The 13,119-nt window shown below is 35.2% G+C and overlaps 1 protein-coding gene across 1 annotated transcript in view; it reads left to right on the forward strand.

The window, feature by feature from the left end:
* Positions 1-173: 173 nt before the first annotated feature.
* trpn1 (transient receptor potential cation channel, subfamily N, member 1) overlaps positions 174-13,119 on the forward strand; it is a 46,576-nt gene continuing 33,630 nt past the window's right edge. Inside the window, exons 1-5 of the mRNA XM_056479796.1 lie at positions 174-678; positions 2,753-2,854; positions 9,464-9,559; positions 10,598-10,711; positions 11,906-12,010. Of these exons, the coding sequence (XP_056335771.1) occupies positions 544-678; positions 2,753-2,854; positions 9,464-9,559; positions 10,598-10,711; positions 11,906-12,010 (552 nt within the window). The 5' untranslated portion in view covers positions 174-543. The remainder of the gene's footprint in view (positions 679-2,752; positions 2,855-9,463; positions 9,560-10,597; positions 10,712-11,905; positions 12,011-13,119) is intronic.

Raw genomic sequence — 13,119 nt, forward strand, 5'->3', positions numbered from 1 at the left:
AATGTGCATTAAAATGGTCATACGCGAGTTGACTGACTAAAAAAAGACAGTGTTATTAATCACTAGTTATCAAAGTAAAATAATTTTACAAAGTTAAAAAAAAAAGCTAATTTTACCGTAAAAATCTTTCTGTGATGTGCGTTTTAAGGAAAATTACTGAAAAATTGATTTAGAAAACATTATAAACTAGATGTAATATTTTTTTTATGCATTTCAAAGCACTAGTAGCTATCCAGCCGGAGGTCGTATTATTCAGGCTCATTCGCTGAGTACTAGTTTCAGTGCTTTTTTGTAGAATCCAGGGAAACAGACGTAACTGGAGGCGGAGTCTGCAAACTTTAACCCACCGCAGAGTTGCAGGAATGTCCGCTTTATATGTTATCCTGTACCTCCTACCAGCAGGAGGGAGGACCATAGTCTGGGGAGGACCCGCGGAAGCCGCACCTGCAGCGGACACTCATCTCCATTTCACATGCACGCGCTTATTTCCCTGTGCTCGCAGACCCGTGTGTGTTCAGTTTGTGTTTAGTCTTTCCTGCGGTGATGTCTGAGAGCTCGTGTGTCCCCGGGGCCCCGCAGCGCCTGGTGCCTCTGGCTCTCCGCGGAGAGTGGATGGCGCTGGAGCAGAAGATCAAGACTTTAGAGAGAGGACATCCGGACATACTTCAGTGCGATGAGGTGAGAGATGCGCAAAAGATACAGGGTTGTTGCAGCCAACGCTGGGTCAAATACTGGCAAATATAGGGTTGTTTGTTTTAATCCAACGCTGGGTCAAAAACTGGCAAATATAGGGTTGTTTAATTGAATCCAAGGCTGGGTCAAATGCTGTTAATCTGGGTCAGATATAGACAAACTGAACAGCTGAGTTCAAAAATTTTATTTAAACCTAATAAAAATATCCCAACGTTGGGTTTGTGCATATTTGAAAAGACACTGGATTAAAACGACCCAGTATTTTTAGTGTATATTGAGTGTGGTGTGATGAACGAACATTACACATGAATTGTACATGAAGTGATATGTAAAAATGTAAATAAACCTCTCTATGATGAAAATAAATGAAGTAATCAACTTTAATTCATACACTCTAAAAAAAGTTGAGTTATTTATTTAACCCAATGGCTGAGTTAAACTTATTTGGTGCTTTGTTGGGTTATTTTTAACCTTCATTAGGTTATTTATCAATAACTCAACTAGTTGAGTTAAATATTTGGTGCTTTATTGGGTTATTTTTAACCTTTATTTGGTTATTCATTTAGTAACTCAATAAGTTGGATTAAAAATTTGAATTTCAACTGTCAACTGGTTGAACTGACACAAAACAGCTGTATTAATAAGCATGCGTAATATTGTTGTTGCGTTATAAAGATTATTTAAGCTCTAATGCAATAATATTGTTATTTTTTTATCAAATTACCTCTCCGTGTCGTGTTATTATATCCGTTTCATCATCCAAGACCATCTTTTAGAAGCGTTTGGATGTGGTTAAACTGTATTGTACATTGTGGACACTGAGTGAAGCCTGCTGCAGCTGCTGGACAGCCTCTACAGCACACAGAGCTCCATATTCAGCTCCGTCAACACATGATTTTGCTTGCACTGTCTGCACTTTGTTCTGTTTCTTCAATGTTTGTGATTCTTGATTGATTTTAACAAAAGTGTCTGAAACTGTAATGAAAAAAGCATTTTCAATATTTCTGAATACTGTATGTTAATAATTTACACAATCATAATTATCAAATGAATAGTAGTACTAGTAATAGTAGCAATAGTAATACCAGAATGGAAAAAAATACATTTTATTAAAATAACCCAAAACATTGGGTTAAATTACATAACCCAATGCACTGGGTTGAAAAGAACCCATATTTGGGAAATGGTTAGGTGCTATAATAACCTATAGTTGGGTTGTATGTTGGGGTATTTTTAACCCAACTATTTTAACAGAGTATTAAACTTTTATAATGTGTTTGTACAGTAGGTATATTTGTTATAGCAACTTATTACTGCATTTTAATATATGTTAGTGCATTAATGCATTTTCATGTTGTAACTTTAGATTAGATGAGATTTAAGTGTATTCGATTTAGTACTTCCATCTATTCTAGTGTTTCCCCCCACTTTTTACAGTTTAATTTAATTTAATTTATTATTTTAATGTAAAACATCAGTATGTTGATAATCATTGGTGTTGTGATCTTCTGCGAATGCATTAAAATGCAAATTATATATCATTTAGTAAAGGATGAAATGCACTTTTAATGAACTTATAATCAACATATTGAATCTGGATAATATCTATTTTAAAAATACATCAAATGAATGCTTTTTAATTCAGAATAAGTCTGGGTTTTTGGTCTACATAATTATAGTTATGCAAATTATATATTATTTATAGTATTAAGCTAATAGAGATAACGTGTCTGAATTGTGTTATGGTTGTACAGTAAACTTGTCCCCATCATAGTGGATCTAAGTATTTTAATATAAATTAAATATTAAATTAAATATATATAATTTTTTGTTATTAAATGCAGTATAATTAGTCTTTTGCATGGTTTAAAATGCTTTATCTACAATAAAAACTTTCATTTTAAAATATGCACTTAAGCTTTTTGTTGTTTCTTTGCATCTGTATCTGCTGGACATTGTGATTGTCCTCATGTGTAATGCAGAAGTGTTGCGCTCCTGCTGTGAGTACCGTAGTAAACCACACGTGTCTGCAGTGAGTAATGCTGCTGTTTTCTCTCAGGAGTCGGGTCTGAGTCTGCTGATGCTGGCGGTGCGGGAGAGCCGTCTGTCAGTCCTCGACAGGTTACTGGAGCTCGGGGTCAATCCTGCTGACAAAACCAAGGTAGGAGTTTCCCAACATCTGGAATAGAGAAAAAAACTCCCACAGATGCTGTTCATTAAAGCACACAATCAAGCTTTTAATGGAAACGCTCCATTAAAGGTTCATTAAAAGCCGCAGATATTCTGGAATCACTTTGGACAAAACGTAAAAGTGATTTACAACTGAGGCATTCAGGCATTCAACAAGAAGATGCATGTGTAATGCATAATGATGGATGGATAGATCGATCAACAGTGACAGTAAAGACATTTATCATTTTCTAAAAGATTTCTATTTCAAATGAATGCTACTATTTAAAACTTTGATTCATTAATGAACTCTAAAAAATTAAAATATATCATGTTTCTGTCACTATAACCAGGAATCGAGCGTTTGGAGATCACTGGAGAAATACACACATACCACTTTAATGAACTACAACTCCCATCATGCATCTCACACACACCAGTTCCTGTTCCCTCCCTGATTACACTCACTGCTGATTTTCGTAAGGACTGATCTCTAGGACTATAAAGACAGCTCACACACACACACACACACACACACACACTCTCTGATTTTTGTAAGCTGTAAATGAGCAATTCAAAGCGTTTCCTTGTTCTTGTCTAGCCGTGTTTTGATATTGTTTATGTTGTTTTGCTGCCTGTCCCGACCATTCAACCGTACTCTGACTACTTTTTCGGATTACCTGCATGCTCCTGTTTGTCCCTGTTTTGACCTTTGCCTGCTTGATGATTCTGTTAATAAACCGTACGTCGATCCTCAACTCTGTTGCAACCCAAGTTACAGTTAAAAAAAAAAAAACATGTAGAAGATAATTTGTTTCTTACATTTCAATTTAAAATTGACATTTCTAAAGAACTTCTGACACTAAAGACTGAAGTAATGATGCTGTAAAAATCTGATTTACATCACAGAAATAAATTAGAGTTGTTTATTAGATTTGTCGACTGTATATTCAATTTTAATTATGGTTTTAAAGTGCTTAATGAGCAGTCTATATTTTATAAATTAAATCTCTTCTAGACTGTAAACACATGTGCAAATTTTAAAACTATTTCAAAGTGTCTTTTGGTTGTTTTGCTCAATCTGAGTGCCGTTTGAAACATTCAGATCTTCTCTGAAACTCTAGATGACGAAAATGAGAAATTACTATGACCTTTTTTTTTATCAGAGGATGCAAATATCTCCATTTATCCTGAAACTGATTCGCATTGCAGTAGATAAAAGTTGTTATTAAAGATATCTCATTTCCTATGGCTAGATAAGGATATTTCAGCTCAGAATGAGGCACTCTGGATAAAAGTGTCAGCTAAATGCATAAATCTGACCATATCTCTGGGTTATTATTACTGTAAAGCAGCATTATTAATCCGGATGACATTAAACAGGCATAACACTTAAACGCATTGACAGGTTTTAGAGTGAGTGAATGCATTGAATGTCACAGCATGAAAATTTCATATAGAGTTGAATCCTTTTTGGGTGTTTTTCACTAGTTGTTCTTCATTAGTAGTGATGTTTACAAGCTAATTTATATCTCTATATCCAAAAAACAAGACATTAATACATTATTTCTGTGTAAAACATGCCAGAAAACTAGTATGTTTTCAGACTTTTAGGCTTTGATCCTAATTGTGGCGTTTTGGTGACTGTCGCTTTAAATTCAAATGAGATTGTGCTCTTTATAAAAGGGCGGAGCTATGAATGCCTGTGTGTCAGCATAGTGGCAGATTAAAAAACAAGACTAATGTCCTATGCTAATGAGAGAGAGGTCACGAGTGGGCGGGGCTTTCCCCTCTGATGACATCATACAAAAGGAGAATGTCAATCAAAGTGCTTCTGCAGACAATTAATGAGTAATAACATACATTATTATAATGTGAGACTGTAACATTATAAAAGTCTTTTGATTAACGCTATTGTAACCAAAAAATAATGTTAATATGTCATCTAAAAAACAGGGTATTTTGAAAGTTTATTAAAAATAATTATGAATATTAAGGAAACGTTTGTCGATGCATAGCAGGTGTTGTGTGTGTATGTGTGTGTGTGATTTGGCTGCAGTGATATTTGGATTCTTTGTGAGCTGCATTTTATTTCTATGTTGTCTTGTAAGCCTCATTGGTGCATTTCATCAGTTTTGTTTTCAGTGGCGAGTCGACAGCAAGCCGTTTTGCCAGTATTTGAGTTTCCCCAAAAACCCACGAGGACTGGAGTCTGCTCCACATCACATGTATTGAATTACTCTACAGCCTTTCTGCTGGTGAAATACAGCTCTTGGACTGTGTGTGGGGTGTGTAACGTGTGAATGGATCACTCTCGGGATGAAGTTATCTGCCAGGTATCCATCAAAACCAGCAGAAATAAGCCTCGAAGTGATTGAGTAAAGATTCCAGTGTGTAAAATCGTCCATCCATCATTGCTGGTGTCAGGCGGCTCAGTGCTGTGTGTTCAGGGGGTTTTCAGGTGTTTAAAACAGGGCTTTAGTGTCTTTGGATCGCTGTGGTTTAGGAGATTCCTCAACTAAGCTTCCTGGAAAGTATGAGGTATGTTGTAAAATGTGTATTTTTCCAGGTGACATCTTTTTGCTTGTTCAGTATGAATTAATTTTCTTATTAGAGGCTGCCTCTAAACAAGCACCCTAGGTCCCGAGGTCGTTCATCAGTAGGCTGTGTGCATGAATTCGGGTACTAGTAAGAGCACTGATGAGCACAATCAATCAACCAATCAGTCAATCAACTAACCAACCAACCAGTAAATCAATCAATCAATCAATGTACAAACGAACCAATCAATCAATGAACAAATCAACCAATCAATCAACTAACCGACAACCAACCAATCAATCAACCAACCAACCAATCAACAAATCAACCAATCAATAAATCAATCAATCAACCAACTAACCAATCAACTAACTAACCAACCAATTAATTAACCAGCAAATCAACTAATAAATTAACGAATAAATCAATCAACCAACAAATCAATCAACCAACCAACTAATCAATTAACCAACAAATCAACCAATAAATCAATCAACCAACAAATCAATCAATCAACCAATTAATCAACCAACTAACTAACTAACTAACCAACCAACAAATCAACCAACCAACCAATAAGCCAATCAATCAATAAATCATTCAATCAACCAATTAATCAATTAATCAACCAGCCAACCAACCAACCAACAAATCAATCAATAAATCAACCAACCAACTGACCAACAAATCAATCAATAAATCAATCAACCAACCAATCAATCAACCAATCGACCAACAAATCAATCAATCAATAAATCAATCATCCAAACAATCAATCAATCAACCTTCCAACCAACCAATCAATGAATCAATCAATCAACCAACCAATAAATCAATCAACCAACCAACCAACCAACAAATAAATCAACCAATCAATCAATCAATCAATTAATCAATCAATCATTCAACTAACCAACCAGCCAACAAATCAATCAATCATCCAACCAATCAACCAACCGACCAACAAATCAATCAATCAATAAATCAATCAACCAACCAATCCACCGGTTAACCAACAAATCAATCAATAAATCAACCAACCAACAAATCAATCAACCAACCGACCAACAAATCAACCAATCAATAAATCATTCAACCAACCAATTAACCAGCCAAACAATCAATCAACTAAAATAAATAAAATTTATTTAGCATTTTGATATGTTTATTTTGTTCATATATATAAAATGTATCCATTTTTAGCCATTTGAAGTGTCATAAATTTGGCATTTAAACTATGAAAAATGGGCAGTTCATTCCACTGTGGCAACCTGTGTGAAAAGTACCCCGATGACCTACTACTTCTGACGCTTTTCCATGATGCCCGTGAGATAATTGACGAATGGGAGTGAAGCAACGCAACTGACGTAGGTCACGTAATCATGACAAAATGGCGGATGTAGTGCGTCCGAGTTCCATTCATACTGCTTACATTCTTACTGTATAGAACAGTCTTTTCTAATGGCCGAGTAGTACATTTAAATTCAAATGCAGGACCTACTGAGTAGCAGGCGATTTCAGACGCAGCCCGTGATTCTATCCCCTTTATTATGTGGCCAAGTTAGCATAAAGTTAGCGTAGCATTAGCATGTTCCCTACTGTAAGCAGCTGAAATTGCAGTCCTGATCAGCATAAAGTGTGGCACAGACATTTCCAGCAGCAGAAACTGAGAGAACAGTGTGAAACTGGAAGTGTGTTGTTGCGTGTGCAGACAAGCTGCTTCGAGTTGTAGCCTGCTGGTTTGTGTGTTTATTTGAAGGGATGACGGTTAGCATCCTTCTTTACTTGAAAGCTTACGAGATCCTTGGTCATTCGGTAGCTCTTGGAGATCCTGCAGGAATGTCTGTCCAACTGTGTGTGTGTGTGTGTGTGTGTGCGTGTGTGTGTGTGTGTGTGTGTGTCCTTGGATAACCTCCATTAGCCTTATAATCTTGCTCTTCAGCGACTTCAAACCGGGAGAAAAGACAATGAGCTCATGTAAACACTGGAGACACAATTCGACAACATTTCAAGGATGATCAACACAGCGTTTTCCACACAAATTAACTTCATACCACTGCATTTAAGAGTTTTATTTATTAATTTATGTTATTTTTTACTTTTTTTTTTACATTGTGATGGTGTTTTTTACTTACTAATCCTAAAACGCTTTCTAACCGCACTGTAAAACATTCTTCTTTTTATTAGTAAAAGTTATTGGTGCAAGAAACCATATTCATTACACATTACACAAGTCATTTTACTTTGAAATTTCACATTTAGTCACACTTTATTTTAATGGTCCGTTTATTAAATTAAGTTACATTGCATCTACATGCCAACTCATTCTCATTAGATTATAAGTAGACTGTTAGGTTGGGGTTAGGGTTAGTGCAAGTTGACATTATAGTCAGTTAAATGTCTGTTAAAGGAGCAGTATCAGCAGATATTAAGCAGACAGTCTTCTAATACTCAAATGGACCATCAAAATAAAAATCCATGTATAATTTCTGTCCTATTGTGTTTTTTTTTTTTCACATTCGAGTTTTTATAGAAGTCAAATTACATTTCTTTTAACTAAAATCATATTGTATTTAATCTACATTTTCTAGTTTGTGAGTGAATGTAATCAAGTTTTATCCTGCATTTCTCTTTCCCTAAATTGTCTATATTTTTATTATTAATGCCAAGGTAACAGATTACACAAATTCAAAGTAAATATAAAAAAATCACAAGGTAAAAAACAATAAATTATTTGCTAATCACTAGAACTGCACTATAAAATGCACCTTTTCCGGCTTTAAGTGTTGTCGGAAGAAAGATCAACATATTTAAATGCAATGCCCGAAGTGGTGTTAGTGAGACCAGCAGGGGGCGCCCAACCTGCGGTCTGTGTGGGTTCTAATACCCCAGTATAGTGACGGGGACCATAAACTACTCAGTGCGCTCCGTCTTTTAGATGAGACGTTAAACCAAGGTCCTGACTCTCTGTGGTCATTAAAAAATCCTAGGATGTCCTTCGAAAAAGAGTAGGGGTTTAACCCTGGCATCCTGGCCAAATCTCCCCACTGGCTTCTGTCCATCATGGCCTCCTAACCATCCCCATATCATAATTGGCTTCATCACTCTGTCTCCTCTCCACCAATCATCTGGCGTGTGGTGTGCGGTCTGGCGCAAAATGGCTGCCGTCGCGTCATCCAGGTGGATGCTGCACACTGGTGGTGGATGAGGAGATTCCCCCAATGTGTAAAGTGCTTTGAGTGCCCAGAAAAGCGCTATATAAATGTAAGGAATTATTATTATTATTATTATTATTATTATTAATAATAATAATTCATAAGCAGAAATAAATGGAGAGAAATAAAAACATGAAATACAATCCTAATCAATAGTGGTCAATCAGGTCATAGCGAACAACATTTCCATGTGGTTTGATTAACTGTTAAGACCTGCTCTTATAACAATATCACTTATCTACTTCTACATCTACATGCCAACTCATTCTCATTAGATTATAAGTACACTGTTAGGTTGGGGTTAGGGTTAGTGTAAGTTGACATGTACTTATAGTTGTCTGTTGACGGAGCAGTATTAGCAGATATTAACCAGACAGTCTTCTAATACTCAATTGGACCATCAAAATAAAAATCCATATATAAAAATCCATATATAATTTCTGTCCTGTTGTGTTTTTTTCACATTCGAGCTTTTATAGAAGTCAAATTACATTTCTATTAACCAAAATCATATTGTATTTAATCTACATTTTCTAGTTTGTGATTGAATGTAATCAAGTTTTATCCTGTATTTCTCTTTAGGATATAATAACTATAATATGTATACAGTATAAAGTTTCTTACTAAAACTATGCCTTTTTTCTTTAAATATGCCTGCATTTTTTATAGCAGCACCCCAAGTGCATAATGAGTTAAACCAAATTTAAACAGAAGAATTTTAGGCAACATGTCTTATGTCTCTGTTTTGATTATATGTTATACCGCTAATGACCAGATATGACAGGCATCTCATAATAACAGCTATAATGAAGGTTGTTGTTGTTGTTGTTGTTGTTGTTATTCAGGATGGCAGATCAGCTTTACACATCGCCGCTGCTCACTCCAAAGACGAGATCGTCAAACTACTGGTCAGAAAAACTGACCCCAATTCATCAGCAGGGGTGAGAGCTTCACCTTCATCACTCTGACAGATTAATAAATCCATCATCCATGGTTGTGGCATCAGAAAACTCGCCTGCATTAAAAGAAAAAGCTAAATTATGTTTTCCGTTTTATAGTTCACTTGCAGCAACATCTTCAGTAAATTCCATCTGTAGTAAATGCGTCTTGATTTAAGAATGTTTAGATACAGTATTATTTTTGCATTGAACATAGTTTTATAATAAAATACATACAGTTAAAGTATGTCAGTTTGTCAGAATTATTCACCCCCCTGTATATTTTCTTCAGCACATTTCTAATCATAATAGTTTTAATAACTCATCTCTAATAACTGATTTATTTTCTCTTTGTCATGATGACAGTAAATAATATTAGACTAGATATTCTTCAAGACACTTCTATACAGCTTAAAGTGACATTTAAAGGCTTAACTAGGTTAATTAGGGTAAAGTTAGGGTAATTAGGCAAGTCATTGTATAACAGTGGTTTGTTCTGGAGACAATCAAAACTAATATTGCTGAAGGGGCTAATAATATTGACCTTAAAATGGCTTTAAAATGGTTAAAAACTGCTTTTAATCTAGCGGAAATAAAACAAATAAGACTTTCTCCAGAAGAAAAAATATTATAGGAAATACTGTGAAAATTTCCTTGCATCATTTGGGAAATATTTAAAAAAGAAAGAAAAAATGTACATAAGGGCGAATAATTCTGACCTCAACTGTAGTATAACAGTAAAACAGTCTTTTTAGGACAATCTTTTCACTAAATTCTGAATGCATGATCATGACCAATGAGACATGTCTTAAAACATTTCCTGTTTGTACAGGAAATGATCTTGAGAAAACATGCAGCTGATTATGTTTACATTCTCCACTTCAGTGTTTATGTTGTGGTGTGGCGGTTCCGGAAACACTGTACAGTTGTATTTCAGATGTTAATGCATGGATTAGTTAACATGAGGACTAGAAAAGGCCACTTAATTGTTTAGTTTTCAAAAAAATTCAATAACTTTATTCTCACATGGATCTCCTGCAGCCCAATGATCAGCTGCCTCTGCATTACGCTGCGTCTCGATCGACCGGCGGACTCGCTGTGGTGCAAACACTGCTCAAGTTCAGCAGTAAAGACGCTCGACTGACACCTGACAAGGTACAAACACTTCTGCATCCTTTCTATTATGCCCCTATTTACAAGATCTAAAATTAGTGTGTCCCTAGTGTGTGTGTGTGTGAAGTTTCAGCTCAAAATACCACACTAATAATGTTCTCTAACTCTCTGAAACTGACCCTTTTAAGCTTTGATCCTAATTGTGTAGCGTTTTCGTGACTGTCGCTTTAAATTCAGATGAGATTGTGCTCTTTTCAGAAGAGGGCGGAGCTATGAATGCCTGTGTCAGCATAGTGTCAGATTTAAAAACTTAACGTCCTATGCTAATGAGGGAGAGATGGTCACTAGTGGGCGGGGCTTTCCCCTCTGACGACATCACACAAAGGGAGAATGTCAATCAAAGTGTTTCTGCATCAAGTCTGACTATAACAAATACAATTAATGCATGTTTACCATCAGAAGCTGGATATATTCACACACTGCTGACACACAACTGTGTTTAAACCCTTTATAAAAGGGATTTTTGCATAATAGGTGCCCTTAAAATTAATTGACCATACAACATATAACGCTGAAGTCTTGCTATAGATGTTTTGCACCTATAAAATGCATTAGTGCCAACAAAAACTATGCTATATATCGAAAAAATGAACCTTATTGCTATAATACTTACTATGTGCAATATCTTTATCACATAGAGATGCATTAAATTAATTTATTGTATGTAAAGTACTGAGGATTTGTGTGTTGCATGAAGTCCTAGTGGCCAAGCATCAATTTTTACAGTCAGTCCTTCAATTATTGACTTTGTCCACTTGTAATTTGTCTGTTTTCTTGTCTTCTGCTGTTATATTTACTGTTTTGAAGTAACATATTGCAAAGTCACTGCTTTCTGATTCAAGCACAGTCAAATAACCCAATAAATGTTTGGTTTTAATGAACTTTAAATGCACAATAAATATATTACATTAACATAATTTAATATAGATTGATAGACATAAATTAGAAATATTTAACACACACACACACACACACACACACACACACACACACGCACACACACACACACACACACACACACACACACACACACACACACACACACACTCAACTACACTGAGCTCAATCATTCTACCCATAATGTGATGTTGCTTTGTACTTTTAATTATTGCTGATTTATTGTTGTGATATTAAATATTCTTCACTTTGAGATGTTCAATATCTTCCTCAATCCAGAACGGCTGTCTACCGCTGCTGCTGGCTGCCGACGCCGGGAATGTCGGGATTGTTCGGGAGCTCCTCTCCAGCCAATCAGAGCCTCAGATCAGAGCTACGAAGACCGTAAGAGTCACATGACTTCACTGGTATTATTATTGTCTCTCTTTAAATCATCAAATACATGAGGTGGAGTTATTTGGATTGAGCTACAGTAATGTTATACTGTATATATCTAATGGTCAATTTGTGTAGGTAATTAGAGATGCTGCTCACTGCAGAGCCACTTGGGCTCCAATGAGAGGGAGCTTGAGCTCCAACTCCTCCTCCAAGCTGTTTTAATGCGTACAACACCCCCCCAGTGACATCACTTGTAGAACAAGTGCAAGGGAGGAGGAGCCTGGAGCTCAAGCTCCCCCTTGCTGGAGCTCAGCTCTGCCCAAGTGGCTCTGCAGTGAGCACCACTTGGATAATTATGGTTTATTGTAATGAAAAGCTCTTAAGAGGAAACTATGCTCTTTTTAAACCCAAAGCGCTATGGTAAAACAGATTTTAACACACACACACAAAATAAAACACATTTATACATCAATTTTTATTGGTGCTGTAGAAAGATTAATTGTGATTAACTGCATCCAAAATAAAGTTAATAAATCCACTGGTTTTTATGGCCTTGTTAGTGGCACAATAAAACATGTAAGCTATTAATGGTCACACTCTGTTTACTGCATATCAGTTAAGCTAATTAAAAATACATTACAACGGATTGATAATTGATTTGAATTTATTTGATAACTTTTATTTATCCACAAAGTAGGGGACGTTCACATCACTGCAGAAAATGCTGTAAACAACGATCAATAAAAAAACAAATAACTAAAATGAGGAGTAAAACTGACACTAAATACAACATCTGAAACGCAAAATACAACAAATCATGCAGGTCATACTGAAAGATGCAGTGGTTAAACTATAAAAAAGGGTTAAAAATCTAATTAAAGCTGACGTACCTAATAAAACCTCATTCGGAATTATCATTTATTTTTATTATTTTATTAAAACATTATTATTATTATTATTATTATTATTATCATTATTATTATTATTATTATTATTATTATCATTATCATTATTATTATTATCATTATTATTATCATTATTATTATTATTATCATTATTATTATTATTATTATTATTATCATTATTATTATTATCATTATCATTATTATTATTAT

Source organism: Danio aesculapii, chromosome 19 (genome assembly GCF_903798145.1).
Source record: "Danio aesculapii chromosome 19, fDanAes4.1, whole genome shotgun sequence".
Taxonomy (NCBI): Eukaryota; Metazoa; Chordata; class Actinopteri; order Cypriniformes; family Danionidae; genus Danio; species Danio aesculapii.